The 20,934-nt window shown below is 51.8% G+C and overlaps 1 protein-coding gene across 4 annotated transcripts in view; it reads right to left on the bottom strand.

Annotated features, from left to right (window-relative positions):
- The window catches only part of RASGRF1 (Ras protein specific guanine nucleotide releasing factor 1), a 112,556-nt gene that overhangs the window by 64,847 nt on the left and 26,775 nt on the right, over nt 1-20,934 (bottom strand). For all 4 annotated transcript variants that reach the window (XR_006522625.2, XM_014856406.3, XM_070497402.1 and 1 more), the window contains exons 3-5: nt 14,664-14,811; nt 6,371-6,463; nt 3,966-4,219 (exon numbers count right to left, since the gene is read on the bottom strand). Coding sequence is in view for 3 of the 4 variants with exons in the window: in XM_014856406.3 (XP_014711892.1) it covers nt 3,966-4,219; nt 6,371-6,463; nt 14,664-14,811 (495 nt within the window). In the remaining variant the exon portion in view is untranslated. The remainder of the gene's footprint in view (nt 1-3,965; nt 4,220-6,370; nt 6,464-14,663; nt 14,812-20,934) is intronic.

Genomic DNA, 20,934 nt, shown 5'->3' with positions numbered 1-20,934 from the left:
GCTAAACAAAGCCTGTTACAGATGTTTAGTTCAAAGATCTTTCTTCGCCCTATTGGAGAAGCACACAATTAACCCCCTCCCCAGCTCTGCAACATCCTCCACGAATCTGCCAAACCGGAGAGAGGCCTCTCTCTTCCCAAGGATCTCTTTTAATGAGCTCCAGCAAATGAAATCACCAAATTAGCATCAGATTTCTAATGTGGCTGTACACGTCAGCCTAAAAGCAAACGCAGGGGAAAGGTACGTGTGAGAATGCCTTCTAAGAAGTGGCTGGCAGCCTCTGCCCCTGCTTGTGATCCACAGCCCTCTGCGCTGTGGGTGGAGGCAGGGAGACCTGGGAGCTTCGTGGCCTGGCTCCTGCCTCCATAGTGCTTATGCAGTGAGTGGGAAGGCTGGGCTTGCACACAAGGGAAAGTTCTCTAACGGTGCAGGAGTGAGAGAGAGTGCATGCCGTGCCCCGCACTATGATGAGCCACACTCTGGGAGCTGGGAGCAGGGCTAAGGAGGATAGGGGTCAGTGGAGAGGATTCCAGCCCATTATTTAACAGGGTATCAGGGGAAGAAGAGGTCTTAACATGAAACAGAACTGGGTAAAAATTGCAGCCCACCCAAACTTGCTGTGTGCCCTTGAACACATCCCCCAACCTCTCTGAGGTCTAGCCTCATGGGGCATCTCTGAGGAATGGAAACCACGCATGTCAAGCGCTTACAGAGAGCCTGGCACAAAGCAGGTCCCACAAAGCACCAGCTTAATGTACTGAGTATGGTCTAAAAGGTTCAATTCTGCAAAGTGCTGGGAGCGGTTGTTATAAGGTTAACGGAAAAAATACCTTCAGCTGTTCTTTATGCTCACAAAAAAGCATAGAGGCTAAGATAGTGAAACTTATGCTGTACCCAGCAGACCATATAGTGAGGTGAGAATGCTCACAGGGCGGTCATTTTCTAGCTCTTTCCATGCCCATCCCGGGCCCCAGGGGGAGGAAAGAACTGTAGCCTGCCCCTGTTTGAGAACAGCAGCGAGGGCAGAGGAGGAGAGGGCAGCTGCATCAGATTTGCATCCACTGAGATGAGCATTGGTTTTTCTTAATATAATAAGAAAACACAGTAAAATACATTGATTTTCAATGTTGAACCAGCCTTGCATTCCTGGGATAAATTCCACTTTGTCATGATGTATTATCCTTTTACTATATTTCTGGATTCAATTTGATAATATTCGTATCTATGATCATGAGAGGTTTGGGTCTGTAGTTTTCTTTTCTCATAAGGTCTCTGTGGCTGATATTAGAGTCACGCTGGTCTCATAGGATGAGTTGGGAAGTGTTCACTCCACATTAGATTTGCATTCGATTTCCCACAGGGTGCCTCATTGTGGAGATGTACTGTTATAATAATGTCTAACTCCTCCTGAGCACTTGGGATAGGCTGGCCTCTGTGCTAGATGCTTGACATGAACACTCTCATTTGATCTTCCGACAAGTGTAAGAGGCAGGGACCATTCCTGGGTCAGCTGTTTCTGATGACCGCCAGAGTCCACATTCTGGAGGCCTTAAGAATTGATCAGGCTGCCGCTATTTTGACCAGGCTCAGTGAGACCACTAAGATGGGCAAGAGTCAACCTTGGGCCCATGGTGGAAAAGGGGAAACCGGCCTGGCAGGAGCCTGGCAGGGCACCAGTAGAGGAGACTTCCCTCCCTCCTGTTCAGCCTCAAAGTCATCTGACCTGATCCGTGCAACTGTTAAAAGATAAAAATATAAAAGTATGATATTTTCAAACAACTTTTGAACAAATGCTGTGAGCTGGCACGAAACTCTTAACTAAAGATTCCAGGCTAAAAGGATCCCATTAAAGATCAATGAAGTATAACAAAATTATGGGAAGATTAAATAAATACAAAAGGACACCTGTATCTCTCAGTGATTATGATAAGCGGTCACCAAAAGCTTGTAATTGTGGACTAAAATACACAAACAACACAGAACTGTGACGACGTCTCCTGAAGGATTTCTGAGGTTAGCGGCTGGAGCCCCCGACACAGGCAGTCGCCTGCAGCTCTAGCACAGCCACAGCACCTACACACGTGCTGGAAATGCAGTTCCCCAGGCTCCACCCAGACCCACAGACAGAGGAACTCGGGGCGGGGCCCAGCACCCTGCGCTCGTGTCTGAAGGTCTGTGAATCCAGCTGAGCTGTCCAGGCTTTACTCAGGAAGGAACAAGTTCCTCCCACTTTTCAGCCAAATTTCAGGTCGCTAAGTCTAAAAGACCCAATTGTAGGGGCCAGCCTGGCAGTGTAGCAGTTCAGTTCACATGTTCTGCTTCGGTGGCCTGGGGTTCACTGGTTTGGATCCTGGGTGTGGACATGGCACCGCTTGGCAAGCCATGTTGTGGCAGGAGTCCCACACATAAAATAGAGGAAGATGGGCATGGATGTTAGCTCAGGGCCAGTCTTCCTCAGCAAACAAGAGGAGGATTGGCAGCGGATGTTAGCTCAGGGTTAATCTTCCTCAAAAAAAAAAAAACCCAATTGTCGTTTTTGGAATAAACGTTACCTGATTTCACAAAAAGATACTATCTGTTTTCTTTGTTTTAGCTGGTGAATAAAAGCACTCACTTAATGTTTAAAAATTGAGTTCAAACATGTATGTTAAAAAGCAACTTGTAAGGCTCGTGAGTCCAAGTTTCTTGAAGATCTTATGAGACCTCCTTCTGCCCACCTCTCTCTCTCCCCTCCCCACCCTGTCCGCCAACTCTGGTGCCTGATCCAATCCACAGGGTCAGCCCTGTCCCACCCTAATGACTTTCAGCCTCTGTAGCCCGATTTCTCACGTGGGCATCAGACCCATATCTGACCCTCATGTGCTGGCTCTCCCATCTCCCCACAGGTGTCCCGCAGGCCCCTCCAACTCGCCACTCCACACTGGCAGGGAGAAAGGAAAGCAGGGCACAGGGAAGGGGACCCTGGATCCTGACACCCACACAGGGAGCCTGGATGAGGGCCGCTTGCAATTAGCGAAATGACTGGCTGACGAACATTTTAACAGAAACGCAGCTGAATGAACAGCTAGGAGCACACAATGATCTACCTTAATTCTTCAGTGAGAATCATTTGTAAATAGCACTTTGTACATATGTTTTCATGTTTGCCACTTTTATCTAGTTCTCTCAATTTTATTACCCACCAAAAAGCTCATTTATTTAAACCCTTTCCTAAGAAAATCCTTTTCAAAAGAGGCCGACAGTACAAGAGCAGTAGTCAGCTTAGCTTTCTGAGGTACAGGAAACCCTATTAACGACCAGGGTCGCCTTATAAAAAGGAACTGCTTTCCTAAGGTACGTGGAGAGTATGGTACAGAGCAGAATTCGAAGGAGCCTGAAAAGTCTAACTTTGAACCTGGGCTCCAGGTCATCATGCCGGTGTCCAGGTAGAAGAACGGAACTTGGTTAGCTTTCTCTGGCTTGATTCATAACTTAAGAGTTATCATTTAAACTAGGGTTTCTCAACCTTGGCACTACTGACACTTGGGTGGAATATTTCTTTGTTGAGGGGCTGCCCTGTGCACTGTAGGATGTTTAGCAGCATCCCTGGCCTCTACCCACTAGATGCCCGTAGCAAACCTGCCCCTCCCCGACCGCCCCAGCCAAGTTTGACAATTAACAATGTCTCCAAACTTTGCCAAATGTTCCCTGGGGGGCAAGACTGCCCCCGTTGAGAACCGCAACTTTAGACATATGCTATGGGGGCCTCTGTTTGTACTCCTGCCCCAGACCCCACAATTGTTGAGGCTGTGGCTCCTAGCCATGTGACCTTGGGCAACTTCCTTCCTGTCTGGGCCTCAGTTTCCTCATCAGCACTCGGTGGGAACTAGGACGGCTCATGTTGAAACTCGGCTCTGTGCCGGTTAGTCTCCTTCTCCCTGCCTCGGCCAAGCACTCCAGGTGGGGCCAACCTTTGGGGTGCTCACCTGTTCAGGAAGATGCTGCTGACATCATCGTGAGTGATGGGAGGCTTCTTGGAGCTGGCAGCCATGCGCAGCGGGCGCAGGAAGTTGTTGACAAGGATGTGCAGCTGTTGCACGTACTCGGCCTCGGCCTCCAGCATGCTGAACACCACCTGGTTCCTCTTTCGCATGCTGTCTGCGTGGGGCGACCGGATGTAGTCCTGGATGATGGTCTTCCACTTGCGCCGGCACAGCCAGCCCCGCAGAAAGCTCTGCACCTGGGCACCGAGACAGGCGGGAGAGGCTCCCATTACATAGTCTTGGCTTCTCTCGTCCTCCCAGGCTGTGAGTGCCCCAAGGGCAGGGACCAAGGCTTTGTCATCCCCCGTGCCCGGCATGTAGGGAAAAGAGCTCAGACAAGGACCATGCCTGGTTGCCTACCTGCATGGTGCAAGGGAAGTCAACGGGAACCTCTGAGCCAATTTTCCCATCTGCACAATGGGGCTAATGAGATGACAGCTGGGCTCAAAGTGTGGCACATGGACTGGTAGCATCAGCCTCTCCCAAGAGCTTGCTAGAAATGCAGATTTCCTAGACCTGCCCCAGACCTCTGCATTTTAACAAGATCCTCAAGTTTGCTTTAGAAGCATTCTCTGAAGGAGGAAAAGTGTGGCCCCAAGTGTCCATAACGGGAGGTGGCACGGGCATAGAGGGTGTCCAGGCTGTGCTGGGCTTGGCTCACACCGCATCTTACCTAACGACGAGCCTGAAAGCCCAGAAGTTTCAATTACAGCTTGTCTGGATAGCGGGTGATTTCAAATTGAACAGAACATGGCAAATTAGTTAATCTCGTGCTTGGGCCTCATCAGAGCTTCTGAGGACCAGCACCTGCCTGGAGCCTCTCCTCCTGCCTTTGCGGGGAAATGAACACTGACACTTGACTTGATTGTCTTAAGAGTCCAGCTGCTTGGAGTGGCCTCGTTTTGGCAATAACTTGGGAAAGGGCCTTGATTCACACAGACACAGAGAATTCTTGCACAGGCTTCCAGTCAAGGCACCATCCAGCTCCCTGCCATTTCTGCCTCTGAGCTGTGTGCAAGATCAGGGTCTGCACAGGGAGGGACCCAGGGCACCCAGAGCAAGGGCATTGGGTGGTCCTGGGGTGGAAGGACTGAGGATCCACGAGCCACCTGCTAAGGGATCAGGCAGAGGTGCTCATCAAAATACTATCAGCTGAAAGGGGCACTGGCCATGAATGGCAGGTGCAGCCACGTGGGTGCAGACTCACTGGGTAGGGTGTGGTCCTGGAGAGGAGAGGCCTGATGTGAGCCCCGAACAGCTTTCTTTGAAGGTGGGAGGGCTTTCTTGATGAGGGAGGGGCTTGCTCTGAGGCTCCAGGAGGATGAAAATAGAGGGAGGGACGTGGATTTCAGCTGGTCTTTAACAAAATGTTCCAACCAGAATGGCTTCTCACAATGGGCTGGGAAGCCCAGTGGGGCCACAGCAGAGAAGGCAGGCCAGGGCACCCCTGCCTGGGGGGCTTGGTTCAGACCTGGTGGCAAATCCCAATGCCTGTGGGGGCCTGGCAGGTCCTAGAGATGCATGAAGCTGGCTGGGTAGGGACTAATGGGGCAGCACCTCCTTGCCTGGAGCCAAGCGTGTGGGAGGTGGGCCTGGGGCTGCAGGACCTCCTGCTTTTCCAGCAGGCAGTGTGTCCCAGTGACTGAGGATGTGGGCTCTGCACCCTGGAGGCCAGGGTTTAAATGTCACTCTGCAAATACTTAGCTGTGTGACCTGGGCAAGTCACTTTGCCTTTCTGTGCCTCAGCTTCCCTATATGTGAAATGCAGATAATAATAAAACCTCAGAAGGTTTTTAGTTAGGAATGAATTAATCTGCGTGAAGCTCCTGGAATAGTGTCCGGCACATAGAAAGGGCTTCATGAATGCTAGCTATTTCTATCTTTGAGAAACCACAAATCCAGATTTTTGTGTGAAATGTTTAGCTTTTAAAGCACTGGCAACAAAAAAATAAAAAAAACAAAGAACACCAGGTGAGCTAAAAACCCCAAGCATGCTAGTAGGCTGAACTTGGCCTGTGGGATGCCAGTCCGCAGTTTCTGGTCTGGATGGCATTGGGGTCCTTTGATGCTCTCAACAAGTAGGATTCCTCATCTCTTGGAGCCTCAGTTTTCTATTCTATAAAATGGGGCAGAACGACCATACCTCACAGGGGCAACCAGAAGAAATGGCTTGACAAGGTTCTGATCAGGGGTGAGGGGCTGTTGTTTCTGTCTCTGGAGCTGAGGTGGGGGTGGTGTGCCCTGGAGGCAGTGTGACAGTGGGTGGATACTGCTGACCCTGGGCTGTGCCAGAAGGCTCCCTAAAGAGGGCTGGGGTGGTTTTGCCAGCCTAGAGAGATGGTACAGACCTTCTTAATTTTCTTGATGTCACTGTCTTCGTCATTGGGCGTGACAGTCTGGGTGGACTGGATGCGCTCATTGTCCTTGAGCAGGGATGCGATCTGCAATAGAAACATAGGTCAGCTGCCAAGAGGGGCACTGGCTGGTGGAGGCCTCCCCACAGCGTGGTGAGCAAGCCCCCTGCCCCTTCCTCCCTGAAGACCAGTGATACCGCAGCTCAAGTCCCTTGCTCTGGGCGAGATCGTTGAGCCAGACATGCTCTAGACACTGTGAGACAGTGAGCACTGGACAGGTAACCATCCACATGGGTTCCGGGCAGCTGGGCTCTGACCCTGAGTGACCTTGTGCAAGGCCCTTCCGCTCTCTGGGGTGCAGGCACCCCATCTGTAATCTGCGAGCTTTGGCCTAAACCTGTGATCCTTCTCCCTACTCCCCAAACCATCAGTCCCTTTATTTTTGGACTTTTATTGCAGTAAAATAGACGTAACATAAAATTTACCATTTTAACCAGTTTTAAGTGTACAGTTGAGCAGCATGAAGGACATTCACACTGTCATGCAACCATCACCACCATCCGTCTCCAGAACTCTTTCGTCATCCCAAACTGAAACTCTGTGCCCACTGAACGATAACTCGTCATTCCTCCTCCCCCAGCCCCTGGCAACCACCCTTCTACTTCCTGTCTCTAGGAACTTGACTACTCCAGGGACCTCATCTAAGTAGAATCACACAATTTTTATCTTTTTGTGACTGGCTTATTTTATTAGCATACTGTCCTCAAGGTTCTTCCACGTCGTAGCCTGTGTCAGCATTTCCTTCCTTTTAAGGCTGAACAATAGTCTGTTGTAGGTGCACACTGCACTGCTTATCCACTCATCCATTGATGGACACTTGGATAGTCTCCTTATTTTTTCAAACAAAACCGTTCTGGAACCCCAGTATGAAATCAGATAACCGCAGGTGGTTGAGGCGAAGGCCTGCTGACTTGGTTGCCCCTTCCTGGGGAGCCCTGAAACACTTCTCCGACCGAGAGCCCACTTTGGGGCATAAACTGGAAACTGCCGGCCTGAAGAAAAGGGACAGCCCTTCGAACGAACATTTGAGCTGCCCTAAAAAAAGTCTCCATTTGCCTGATTTGGGGATCAGAGAGGCCAGCACAGCAGCAAGAACAAACCCAAAATGTGGTGCCCAAGAGAAGGGGGCCTTAAGTTGCACTGTGGCTGGAGGCCTCTGGTGGACAGGCCAGTCGTGCATCCTCTGGGGCAGGGCTCCTTGGCCCCCCACCCTGGCTGCGATTCTTTGCTGGGTGCCCTTTCTCAGGGATTCCGCAGCGCTGCGGACTTTCCTGTTGAGATGCTGGCATTGCTTACCCCCTCTCCCATCTTTGCTGGGAGCTTTGCAGGCAGGACTGTAGCTGTCTCCTTCACTAACATGCTCTTGGTGCCTAGCATGGGGCTGGGCACTCCACGCGTATTTGTTGGCTACATAAATAAGTGAACTAAAAAGGAATCAGAGCACAGCAGCCACAGAAACGTCAACCACAGGAGCACATTGCAGTCACTAAGCCCCGCACGTCTAAAGATAGTAGCTCAGGCAAATCTGTAAATGGGCCCTAGAGCCAGCACTGCTGCCTCTTCAGAGCATGTGGCTTTGTCCCCTCAAGGCCACTTGCTGAACCACAGAATCAATGGGCCCTCACAATTGAGCGAATGGGGCACTTTGAAAGCAAAATGGAACAGTTACCCGCTCTCCACTCCTGGGTTGCTAAAATTACCCCAGCCTATGCTTGAAGAGCGGCCTAAAATATCTAATGGAGAAATATTTAGTGCTGACATGGGCTTCCCCTCTGCCTTTTTTTTCTGTCGATTCTCTGAGAAATTTGCACATTGAAACAAAGCCCGATTCTTTGATCTGTACTCTAAAGGGCTGAGGGACACACGCACACGCAGGCTCTTGCAGAGCTCAGAAACGAGGATGCCCAGTCAACACCCTCCCCTCTGACCTGATGTTATCACCTCTGCGCCAGCGTGCTTTCTTTGCCACTTCTGGGATTTGCACGTGGTGCCCTTTCCTCTTTAGGATGGCAATGTGTGTGTGTGCATGCGTGCATGTGCATAAGCAGTCTGTATTTAAAACTCATGGCACTCTTCTCAGAGAGAGGCACTCCAGGACATCTACTCAGCAGGGACCAGGGCAAAAATGAGATGCAGTTAGGTCAGGCGCTCTGCTCCATGCAGGCAACACCTACAGCCGTGGAGTCTTTATTTAAGGATCAGGCTGGGCGAGCAAAGCTCTGGAGAGTTGTGAGCTGGAAGTCCCTAGAGAAGTCTTGGGCCCTGGCCCATCCCTGCTAGCATCCAGTGTCAGGATGGCGGCAGGAGCCCCAGTCCCCATGAGCTCACAGAGGCAGCCTTTCTCTAATCCTGGCACGTCCTTTCTGGAGAGGGATTTGCTTTGGACCCTGGTTGGCTTGGTTGATGTCCCGGGCCTGCTTAGTTGACCCTTGTCAACGATGGCCATGGAAAGGTGGGACTTTGGCTCATGGCCCAACTCGCCAGCTAGAGTCCAGCTCTGGCTGCCCAACCCGGCTCTCTGCGGGTGTCTTGACTGGTCCCTGCCCACTGGGCACCCTGCAGTCTGGTTTTCTTGGTGAATCAGAAGCAAACCCTCCTTTGCCACACTCCTTTGAAGCACTGTGCCTTGGGTCCTGCCCCACCCAACTTCCCTCTCTGGAGATAGCGTCTTTAATCCAGAATGCATTTAGCCAGTGCACTAACTGATGACGGAATTAACCCAGGTCTTTTTCTTTTTGCTAGCAGCCAAGGTTTTGAGAAAGATCTCTGTATTTCCTGCTTTTCTAACAGCTGCTGTACAACTCAGTTCTTTCTCCTTCCGTCTTGATTGCCTCTGGCTTCTTCCAAGCCCAACAGGTGCCCACCCCTGTCTCCATTTGTGCTAACCCTGTCAGCATGTCCTGATGGGGTCTCTGTGGTGGGCACCATGCTGGGCACTGGTGAGATGCAGCTGGAGGTGGATAAGTTAGATCCCTTGCTCTGGAGGAGCTTCCAGTCAGACACCCACAGAGGTAACTTATAATCCAACAAGGCAAGGCTAGAACAGAGGTGTGCACCTACTGCAGTGGGAGGGTCTCACCACGGAAGTGGCAAGGGCTACCCAGAAGAGGTTTTGAAGGACAAATAGGAGCCCAACAGGTGGGCTATGGAATGGAGGGAATTGGAGCAGAGAGGATGGTGAGAACAAAAGCACAGAGTATCATAGGGTGTTGAGTGCAGGGCAGCAGGAGTGGGGATGGCAGGAGGAAAGATGAGAAGCAGGACCGATAGCATGGAGGGTGGGCCCTGGGGAGGGGCTGCGTGGGGAGGGGTCAGGGCTGCACTCTCCTACTGCCCCCAGAGCAATCTCCTCATTGGCCTATTTTACGGAGTGGGCTCCATGTCAAAGTTGGTTTGCAAAACTGATTCCATGGCTAAATTTTTATTTTAAACCCTGAATTAAAGATCTCTGGAGTTTCTTCCAGAGTCAGCCTTCCAGGATTCTGAGTGCTTCCAAACCAGTAAAATATTACGACTATCTCTAAACTCGTATCCTGCCTTTAGGACCTGATTGAGCTCTCCAAATTACTCCCAATCATAACTGGGAGAAACACAGTTATTAAAACAATGAAATGGTGCCAAGTGAGCATTCTAGAGGAGGGGAGGATTCTTCTCAAGGGGACAGGCTCCCTGTGTTTGAGGTGGACCTTGGAGCTTTCTGGTTACGAAAGATGAGGCCTGATAGGGTGGTTTAGAGGGGAGAGAAGAGACTAAGACAGAGGTGGATAGTTTTGCTTAATCAAGTTTTGTGCAGACTTTGGATGTGATCTCCTGTTACCCCTAGGGAGAGATGGCTAGAAGCGGGGGCTACAGGGTTGGGGAGCATAGAGGGAGTGGAAGCAGGGCTGGCCTCCTAGATCTATGACCTGTGCAGAGCCCCAGGTCCCCGAAGGGACCGATACTTGGTTTAAGGTTCTGCTGTTGCTGCCTTGAAATTCTTAAGGGCCCTGCATTTGCATTTTGCACTGGGCCCTGCAAATTATGTAGCTCATCCTGAAAAAACATGCAGACAATGGTATATTGGTAAATGCTTAATGACCAGCTCCCTGAAAGAAAAACTGACTAGAAGCAATTGCCAACTTCCATGGTGTAAACATTCCTACCTTGGCCCACTGTAAGCTACTAAAGGTTGAGTAACTAGCTTGTAAAATTCTTGAAAACTTAACAATTGGCCCTTGCAGGCTGGTATGAGCCAGCTCCAGCACAACCCTGGATGCAGGGCCATAACTTGATGTCTTGGTAGTAAAGAGATTATGAACGACACCACCACCAACAAAATGGCATGTGGGAGTGCACGGAGAGAGGTCAATGTGAGCAGAGGAGGTCAGTGAGAAATCCTTTAGCAGGAGAGGCTGAGAGACACAAGGACAGGGACATCTTCTACTCAGTTCTAAGCTGTTTCCTACTTCAGTAGTGGAAACCCTGCTGTATTATACGCAGACCTTTTGGGAGGTCTGTTACATACAACAGCCTGTGCCAGGGGCTTGGGGGCTGAAAGAGGAGCCTCAGTTGGGTAGTCAGGGCTTTCCCGGATACTCTGGTCCTCCTCCGTGGACAGGGCAGGATCATACTTCCCAGTCCCCTGAAGTTGGGTGTGGTCATGTGACTTGATTGTCCAATGCAATGTGAGCAGAGATGTCAGGCATCATTTACCACGTTCCTTCTCTGCCATGGGACTGGTGAATTTCCTGATGGCAGGAGCCCCACCAGCCTGCATCCCTGACTCTGACTGAGAATGTTGCGGAGCAGAACCTACACTGGACACACAGTGTGAGTGAGAAAGCAATCTTTGTTGTTTTAAGCCATTAAGGTTTGGGGCTGGTTTGTCATTGCAGCATAATCTAGCTCATCCTGACAGATACATGTAGCAACCACCCAGGAGATAAAGAGCAGTAAGGACTGAGTAGAGACAGCTGTTGTGGGAAGTGATGTGGGAAGTCAGGAGGGCAGAATTTGGAAGCGAGAGGTGGCCAGGAGAAGGTAAGCCCCCTGTAAATCCTCAGGGATATGTGGGATGGGGCCTGAGGAATTTTATTTGGCTATCAGAGGAAAGGTGGACCCTGAGAGCCTGGGATCATCCAGGAGACACAGTCATTCCCTGACAGGCACCCCTTATCAGGCCTGTCTCCTCAGCGGGAAGGAGTAAGTTGCAGGGCAGGCACAGGCCAAAGATCTGGAGCCAGGACATCCGTTTGAGCCTGGACTCCAGGGGTCCTGGAGTGACCTCGGGTAAGTCCCTTCCTCTTCTATGGACCTCAGCGTCTTCAGATCACTCCCAGCTCTGATGTTCTAAGACCCACTGTCTTTGTCACTGGGGTCACTTGTCACTTACTTGGCTTCTCAGTGCCTCCTGCTCCCTGATGGCCTACTTCCTGGGAAATGGGCTCTGTTTCCACTTTCCTGGAGCCATCCAGAGCAAACTGGTGCCCTCTGCCCTGCAGGGTGTGTGTGTGTGTGAGAGAGAGCGCGAGCGCGAGCGAGCGAGAAAGCCTACCGCCAGAAAGCCTTACCGAAGTGGTCTTTCTTTCAAAGTCTTTAAAAAAATCTCTTGCCCTGGAGGCTAACGTGTTCAACTGGAAGCATTGCTCCAAATTCCCACCGAATGGGCTTCTGCTGCCACTCTGACAATGCCTGTGTGCGCACACACATGCATGCACGTGCTCACTCACAACTGACCTGCTTTGTGCTCCCCAGCACCAGAGGGGGCTCTGCCCTTTGCACCCACCCCTTCTCTGGCCTACACACCCGGAAGCTTTTAAGGCTACATGCAACATGAACCTACACTCACTTTGGCCATAAAATGACTCACTTCCTGACTTGGGATCACACAGAAAGCTGTATTATAGCACCAATCACTCTACCACAATCAGACCCTAAGGGCAGAAACTTCCACCTCTCTAGTGCCTACCACAGAGCCTCACGTCCATTCAAACCCCAAGCCCTTTCTGAGGAGTTACTGTGAGCCAGGCCTAAGGGAGAGAGTGATAAAGGACACAGCTCTGCCCCCATGGAGTCCCCGCCACATCGGGGGGTGGGGGGTGGGGGGATGGGGTGGGGCGGTAGCTGGCTCTGAGGTGGCATGATGAGGGTGCGGAAGTGGAGGAGCAGGGAGTACACTCTGGGGTGGGAGTCCCCGGGAGGAGGCATTTGAACTTGGGAGGATTTCACCAGGCAGGGAAGTATGGTGGTGACAAGGGCATTCCAAACAGGAGCACTAGCATGTGCAAAGGCCAAGAGATGCACAGTTCACAGCTATGGAGCTGTCCCTGGAGCCTGGAGCTCCAGCTGACTGGAGAGGAGAAGCCTGGGGAGGAGGATGAGGCAGTGGTAAGTGGTCTTAGGCATTTAGTAAATGAGTGAGTGAACGAACAAATGACACCTGGACACCCTTGATCATGAAGCTAATAACTTGGTACTGGGGCTAGACCTCTGGTCACTTACAGGGGCTCAACTTGGATTCAGGGATGTGTGTTGGGCTAGTATAGAACCCAGGGATTGTCTCTGGAGTGTGAGCCCAGAATGAACCAGGTGGTTTAGAGATGGGACAAGCCCCTATCCCCAGAGCTGTGCAGGAAGAGGCTCTGAGTAGAGTAGAAAGACTGGCAAGCAGATAGGCAGACCTGGGCTCCAGTCCCGGCTCTGCCACCTCCAGCTGTGTGAGCTTGGACGGGTGACTTGAGCTCTCTGAGCCTGATTCCTCATGTAAAACACAGGTGGTTGATCTTCTCAGGATGGCTGTGGGGATGGACTAAGGAAGCATATCTGAAGGTGCCTGGTGTGGGGCTAGAGGATGTGTGTTGAACCTGAAATTTTTGTTGAAACTGAAGTTCCAAGTTGATGTGTTTTGTAAGTGACATCTGATGGCACAGTGGAGCATGCCTCAGGGGCTTGGAGACTTGGCTCCCATGTGGTCCTGCCTCCCGTTCCCCACACCCTAGGACCCATGACCACTGCTACCCTCTGTCTGGGAGGCAACTGGAGGAGACTCCAGTCCCACCGTCACTCTCCACCCTCTGCAGGGGTCTCAGTGTAGTGCAGAGAGGGTGATGTCTCAGGGCAGAGTGAGGAGACAGTGCCTGGTGCATTAGGGGGCTGACTTGCCAGGGGCTTCTTGCCCACCCCTAATCTAGGTATCAAGTGCCTCATGGCACAGAGGTTAGGGGAGGTTGGAGGTTGAAGTTGGGGGTCACCTGTCTGCCATGGGGAGGTGGGCCGTGGGAAGGGGAGATAGACTTCGCGACTCTGGCCAGGGCTTTGAGTTTTCACTTTGCATTGGACCCTGCAAATTATGTAGCTGACCCTGATTACAGGAAGCTGCCTTTTAATTTTTGTCTCCTCAGCTCAGAGTCCACAGTCCTTGTGTGATGTGGCCAGACGGTTCTGAGCACACTTGTGAGGTGGGGGGTGAGAGGCAATCAGATCATTCTGTGCTGAGGTGGAGAGCTGGTGAGGGGTGGCTAAGGGGCCTGAAGCCAGCGCTTCCCAAGCTTTAATGTGAATGGGAATCACCTGGGATGCTGTTAAAGTGCAGATTCTGATTCAGGGGGGCTGGGGTGGGGCCTGAGATTCTGCATTTCTAATGAGCTCCTGCTGAGGCTGCTACTGCTGCTTCATGTACCACACTTTGAGTAGAAGTTCTAGAAAGCTTACCCTAGTAACAGCGTGGCTCCAGACGCCTGGTAAGCCCCAGTAGGAGCTCTTACAGTGGCAGGCAGAGGGAGGGGGGGACCGCCCTGGAGCTAAGCTAGGAGCCCACACTCTAATGATGTACCAGGGACACTGTGCCCCAGGGCCTTGGGCTGATAATGCAGAAGGCTTAGGCAATGTGGACGTAGGCAGAGAAACTTGGAACTTGCCCATAAATAGTCTCACTCAATCCTCACAGCCTTGTCAGTTAAGTGTAAAAGGCCCATAAGAAATAGAGGCACAGAGAGGTTGGGAGGACTTGCTCCACGCTGCAGGTGTTAAGTGGCAGAGGTGGGATATGAACCCAGATCTGACAACAGGGCCTTCCCACTCTGCCAGCATCACTGATTTTAAGTTTGGAGGCTGGTGTTGCTATAGCTGGGAGCTGGTCTCCCTGGCCATCATGTGCCCCCTTGATCCTGCAGGAGCCCGGGGTGTGAGGTGTTGGGTCTGGGGCCTGGGTCCCCGGCCAGCTTCCTCCATGCCCCTGGCCAGCAGTCACCTCCGCCTTTAGCCTCTCGATCTCGATCTCCCCGTCCTCGATCTGCTGCCGTAGCTGCTTGGCCACAGTCTTCTCCGTCTCCACGATCTGCAGCAGGTGCAGGTACTTCTGCATCAGCGCTTCATGCTCTGTGGCCAGGGTCCTGTAGCTGTGGACAGACGGACATGGTGGGTGAGACCCTGCATCCTTGTCCCTCAGAGATCCAACCAGAAGTGGGGCTCCCCCACTGACTGCACTTAGGGGAAGGTCCCGACTCCCAGACACAGTGCCCAGGGGCTTGACCAGGCTGCTGTGCTGTTACTGATCACTCCGGTCCCTTCTCCAACTCTCGTCTCACACTCTGACCTCTGGTTCCTCTAACTGGTCCTATTCTCCCCCCTCCCCCACCTCCTCCTGGGCCTTTGCACAGAGAGATCTTCTGTCTGAAACATGCGTTCTCCCTCTTTCTTTCCTTGGGTTAGCTCCATCCTCTTTCCAAGGCTAGCTTTGGGTCTCAGTGTAAATACCGTCTCCACAAAGCCTTCCCTGCCCTCCCCCCAGACTTTGTGAGGTGTTCTCACAGTACCCTAGGCTTCTAACACCATAGCACTGGCCAGACTGATTAGGCGGGTGCCAAATTGTGTGCTACAGGCTGTCAGAATTCAGGAGGGGGCCAGCAACAAGGACCTGTAATCAGGGAAGACTTCCTGGAATAGCCCCTCCCCCTCCCCCTGGAATTGGAAGTCAGGCCTTCCCATCCACGGGCAGCCTCAGGTAGAAGGCTTGTGTTGAGGGGTAATTGGCAATGGGGCTGGATGGTTAGGTGGGGCCAGATCAGAAAGTACCCCAAAGAATAAGCAGAGGGTACAAGAAGTAGCCCCAGCATTTGTGTAAATTAACATGTCTCATATTTGCAAGGCATTGCAGCTGGGGGGAGGGCGGGAAGGTGGGACTTGGAAGACTAGCCAGGCCAGGGAGGTGGAATGACTTGCCTAACTAAGGTCACGGGCCTCTGAAGGTGGGACTATTCCCTGCACTCCAGGCCTGGGCCTCTCCCTGACCCCCCACAGCACCAGCAGGGTCATTCCAAAGTGTCAGAGCTGGAGAAAAACCTGATTCCATAAAGGGAGTCCAGCCTCAAAGGGCAGAGAGGCTCAGACAGCAGACCCCAGCATTGCAGGGGAAGGTGCCCATCTGGGCAGAAGACTTGAAAGGCGGCCACCAGCTTGGAGGGAAGGTTTAGAGGGCTCTGGGAATGTCATAAGGAGGTCTGGGGCCCTCGGCCCTTGGTTCTCCCTCTCCCTGACCCCCACTTCCTCCTCCCTTTTGCTTTAGCCCAGGACCACCTCATAGGACCACCTCAGAAGCCCGGGACCACCTCATAGGACCACCTCAGAAGTCCATGACCACCTCATAGGACCACCTCAGAAGCCCGGGACCACCTCATAGGACCACCTCAGAAGCCCGGGACCACCTCATAGGACCACCTCAGAAGCCCGGGACCACCTCATAGGACCACCTCAGAAGTCCATGACCACCTCATAGGACCACCTCAGAAACCTGGGACCACCTCATAGGACCACCTCAGAAGCCTGGGACCACCTCATAGGACCACCTCAGAAGTCCACGACCACCTCATAGGACTACCTGAGAAGCCTGGGACCACTTGAGAAGCCCAGGACCACCTCATAGGACAACTTGAGAAGCATGGGATCACCTCAGAAGCCTGGGACCACCTCACAGGACTACCTCAGAAGCGTGGGACCACCTCATAGGACTACCTGAGAAGCCTGGGACCACCTCAGAAGCCTGGGACCACCTCATAGGACTCATAGGCTCAGAAGCACCCCCTCCACCCTTCTCTGTCCCTATCCTCAGCTTCCTCCTCACCTTTGCCCCTCCTCCCTCCTACCTGGCAAAGTCCCATTTCTGGGTCAGTCATACATCTCCCTTCTCAGCAGGGGAGAGCTCCAGCTGAGGAGCCCTCCAACCCCCTTGGGGCCTTGAGACGTTTCAGGTGTCCGTCAGCTGCCTGCCCTCTTCAACCTCATTCCTCACCACTCCCTTTCCCTCCCTGTAGGTGATCCTGTTCCTCCTTCACTGCCTGTATTATGCTGTTCTGTCACTTCCTGCCAGCCCCAGCCCACCCACCCTCATCCTACCTCGTGTGTGCTGTCCTGGCTGAGGCTCCATGCTCTGATGCAGTCTGCCTGGGCTCAGCCCCAGCTCCCACACCCACCAGCTGAGGGACCTCGGACAGGTCCTTTCACCTCTCTGTGCCTCAGTATGTTCACCCATAAAATGGGGGTGATGACAGTCCCCACCTCACAGAGTTGCTGTGAGGATTAAATTATTGACACACATGTTGTGCAGTACCCCACATGGAGCACATGATGTGTGCCACTTAGCTATAATATTACAATTTCCCTTCCTTCTCAGAGGGCAAAGGCCCTTCTCATCCCCAGCCCCTGCCCAAGCCCAGGGCCCACCCCTGACCTCTCCTCACGATCGCTATGTTTCACATTATGCCTCTCTCTTCTCTGTTAGCAACCACCCTGCTCCATCGGCTCCTTCTCCTCACCATATAAAAAGCCTCAAGCCGCTCCCCATTTAGGACAAAACCAAGCCCTCCCTCTGTCTTCCCTCTCCCTCCAGCTCCTACCTCATCTTTTCCACATTTGCAGGGAGCTTTGCTGAAAGAGCAGCCTGTACTCACCATCCCCTTTGTCTTTCCTCCCCTTTGCTCCTCTGCCGGTGGCAGTCTGGTGTTTGTCCCCAGCCCCCATGAGAACCGGGTCCCTCTCTGGGATCACCAACTATCTCCCACTTGCCAAGTCAAGGGGACATTTTTCAGTCTGGCATCTTCTGACACGACCTTCCAAGTACCCTGGATGTGGCTAGTCAGTGGGGTGCCAGGTTAGACATTGGCTTTTGTCACAGACTCAGGAGCTGTGACACACAGCAATCTAAGCCCCTGTGACCCTTATGGCAAAGTAGCTTTTTTCCCCCCACAATAATAGCTTCCTTATAAGCCCCAGGTTTGAGGTGAGGACCCCAGGAGGCTATGGGTGGGAAAGAGCTTTGCAATATGAAAAGGAGCTCTACCAAGGACATGGTGGGCCTGAGGAGATTAGAGGGCCTGGCCCTGACAGTGTCGGAGAACGGGGCTGACTCCAGCAGTGCCCTGAAGGTGGGAGGGCGAGGCTGGCAGACTTGGCAGGAGTCCGGGCCTGGGGACAGCTGGAGCAAAGGGAGGGCAGTGTACCTGGAGCATGTGCCTGGGGAAAACACCAGAAATCAAAGCTACAATTGTTTCTCCCCTACCCCTTCTAAAGATAAATAACACGCTCTGAGAGAGAATTCTTGGGTTTGCGATTCTATCTGATTAAAATGAGGAGTTTGTGTTTCTCTTATTAAAATAAATTTTAACTAGAACATCAGGTTTTAAAGTTTTCCAACATCCCAAGAGGCTTAATTGTCTTTACTTGCAGAGGAAATTCAGCTGAGAGCACGAAGGAGCGTTTCACACCACTGCCCCTCCCCCTACTCCAGGGCTGTGAAAACACGGAGAAGTCATCAGTCTGTTCCTAGTGATGGCACTCGCTTTAGTGCTCTGAGACCAGGGGCCAGAGTCTTATCTGCAGAATGATGCGGGCTGCTTTTTCCTCCCTCTCTTCCCTCCCTCCCTCCCTTCCATCCAATACAAATTTACTGAGCACCTCTTCGTGCAGCACTGTCTTTATACGCTCATGGACTCTCAGAGCTAGAAGGGAACTCAGGAATCATGAAAGGCCAATTGTTTCATCTTATAAATGAGGAAACTGAGGCCCAGAGAGGGGAAGTGGCTTGCCCCAAACAAGTCAATGAGTGTCAAAGCTGGAGCTGGCATTAGGCTTCAGTCCCTGATGACGCAAGTCTACACACGTGACGGGCTAATTTGGCACATAGTTCTTCTCCGTGAAATGTAGACGATAAGCCACACTCAGTGTTACATTGTATACACTGCTGTAAATACACATACCACAGAGGGATCCCATAATACCAGAATATTATACATACAGTATGAGAGTATACTGTGTCTTTACACGCTATTCATAGACGAAGCTGCTTATTTTTGTATATAGAGTGCATCTATTATGTATCCGTAAATAAAAGGTAAATTAGGCATATGCAAAAATACTTAATATGGCTGTGGAAGAGAGCCAGTCCCTTTCTTGACACACACACACACACACTCACACATGCACACTCACATACACTTGCGATGTATGAGGTCTGAGATTAAATAAAGCTCATAGTCTGCGGTTTCCCATTTAGTTGCACGGCCGGCTCCCCAGAGAAGACCCTGTGGCCTGTGCTGGCCCAGGAGCTGCCCAGCACGGCCGGCTCCCCAGAGAAGACCCTGTGGCCTGTGCTGGCCCAGGAGCTGCCCAGCACGGCCGGCATCCCAGAGAAGACCCTGTGGCCTGTGCTGGCCCAGGAGCTGCCCAGCACAGCCGGCCTGGACAGTTCGGCGAGGATGGCTATTCTAGGGAAGGGGCTCAGCTTCCCTCATCAGTGACCGTCACGGTGCCTCCCTGCAGGCTGAAAGGTGCACACTCCTCTGAGGCCAGCCAGTTGACTCAGCCCCCAGGGTTTGGCAAGGGAAGGAAACCCGCAGCATGTCCAACTGGCAGGTGCCCCTGGCTTCCAGAAGGATGAGGAGTTCGGAGAGGTCTCTGTTCAAAGGTACGTGATGTCAATTTGCCTGACTGGTCCTCTTCGGGGGAGGGCAGGGTTCTAGTTGAATCTGCCTTACCTGGGAGTCACAGACTGCTAAGCTGGGAGCCAGGATCTGGGGCCCCCCAAGCTCCACTCAGGTGCCCACCCTCTGTGTGCCACTGGGCTCACTGTCCACATCCGTCAAACGGGGCTGCAGGGACCCCTCACTGGATTGTCATAAGGAGCAAACAGCACGCCATGTGAAAGAGCCTCACAGACTCTAGGGGACTGTGCAGTAGACAGAGGTACCCTTGGATGGGGACACGCTTTGCCAGGCTGCGAGAGGCCCGGGCAAGCTGGGTAGGACTTTTCTCTCAGCTGATTATTATTTTATTGGCTACTTGGAGCCAATCTTCAATTTAGTGAGTTGCTTAAAGAATTATTGTCCTCTCTCTGTGGCAGGCAGAATTCTAAGATAGCCCCAAGCTTTCCTGCCCCACCCTGGTTTGCAAGCCCTGTATTATCCCCAGGATGATAAATATGCTGGGTTTTTATTCCTGTTAGTAGGGTATGTTATACGGCCCAGCTGACCTCAAGACAGGGAGACTGTCTAAGGTGAGGCTGACCTAATCACAGGAGCCTTGTAACATGGAGTTTTCTCTGGCTGGTCATGTAAGGGAAGGTCAGAAATTTGGGGCTGGAGAAGGATTCAACATGCTGTTGTTGGCTTGAGGATGGATGGGACCACAAAGCAAGGAACGCAGGTGGCCTGTTGGTGCCAAGAGCCTCCCTTGGCTGACGGCCAGCAAGGAAAACGGAGACTTCAGTCCCACGAGGAAGTGAATCTTCCCGACAGCAGGAATAAGCCTGGAAGCAGAGACTTCTCCAGAACCTCGAGGTAAGAGCCCAGCCTGGCTGATTCCTTGATTTCAGCCTGTGAGACCCTGAACAGAGACTGTAGCCGAGCCCAGACTTCTGACCTACAGAACTGAGAGAAAGCCAGTGGGTGTTACTTTAAGCTGCTAAGTTTGTGGTCATTTGTTCTGCAGCAATAGAGAACTAAAATATTTTCTCTAATACACATGATTCGCTTTTAAAATTTGAGCTTCAATGCACATATGATGGAGAGCACAGACCTTGAATGCAGTTTGATTGGCTTTGATAAATCGTGCGTCCTAATCAAGCTCAAGAAAATTCCCATCAATCAGAAAGTTTCCTTGTGCCCCTTCCAAGCCACTCCCCACCCCAGGAGCAACTAGTTTTTGGGTTTCCATCACTACAGGTTAGTTTTGCCTGTTTTAGAATTTCAAGTAACTGGAATCAACATGTACTGTTTTTGTGCCTGGCTTTTTTCACCCAGAGCATTGACTTTGAAACACAGTTACTCATGTTTGTAGCAGGTTCCTTTTGATTGCTGTTTGCGTTCCGTTCCATTGTGTGGATATACCACAGTTCCTTTATACATCTGCCTGTTGATGGACGCTTGGCTTTTTCTAGTTTTTGGCCTATTGTGCATAAAGCTGCTAAGGACATCTGCATTACAAGGCTTTTTGTGGACATTTCTCATTTCTCTTAGGTAAATACAAAGAAG

Source organism: Equus asinus, chromosome 2, assembly GCF_041296235.1.
Source record: "Equus asinus isolate D_3611 breed Donkey chromosome 2, EquAss-T2T_v2, whole genome shotgun sequence".
Classification (NCBI taxonomy): Eukaryota; Metazoa; Chordata; class Mammalia; order Perissodactyla; family Equidae; genus Equus; species Equus asinus.
The sequence above is the reverse complement of the archived record's forward strand: the minus strand, read 5'-3'. Positions and strand labels throughout refer to the sequence as shown.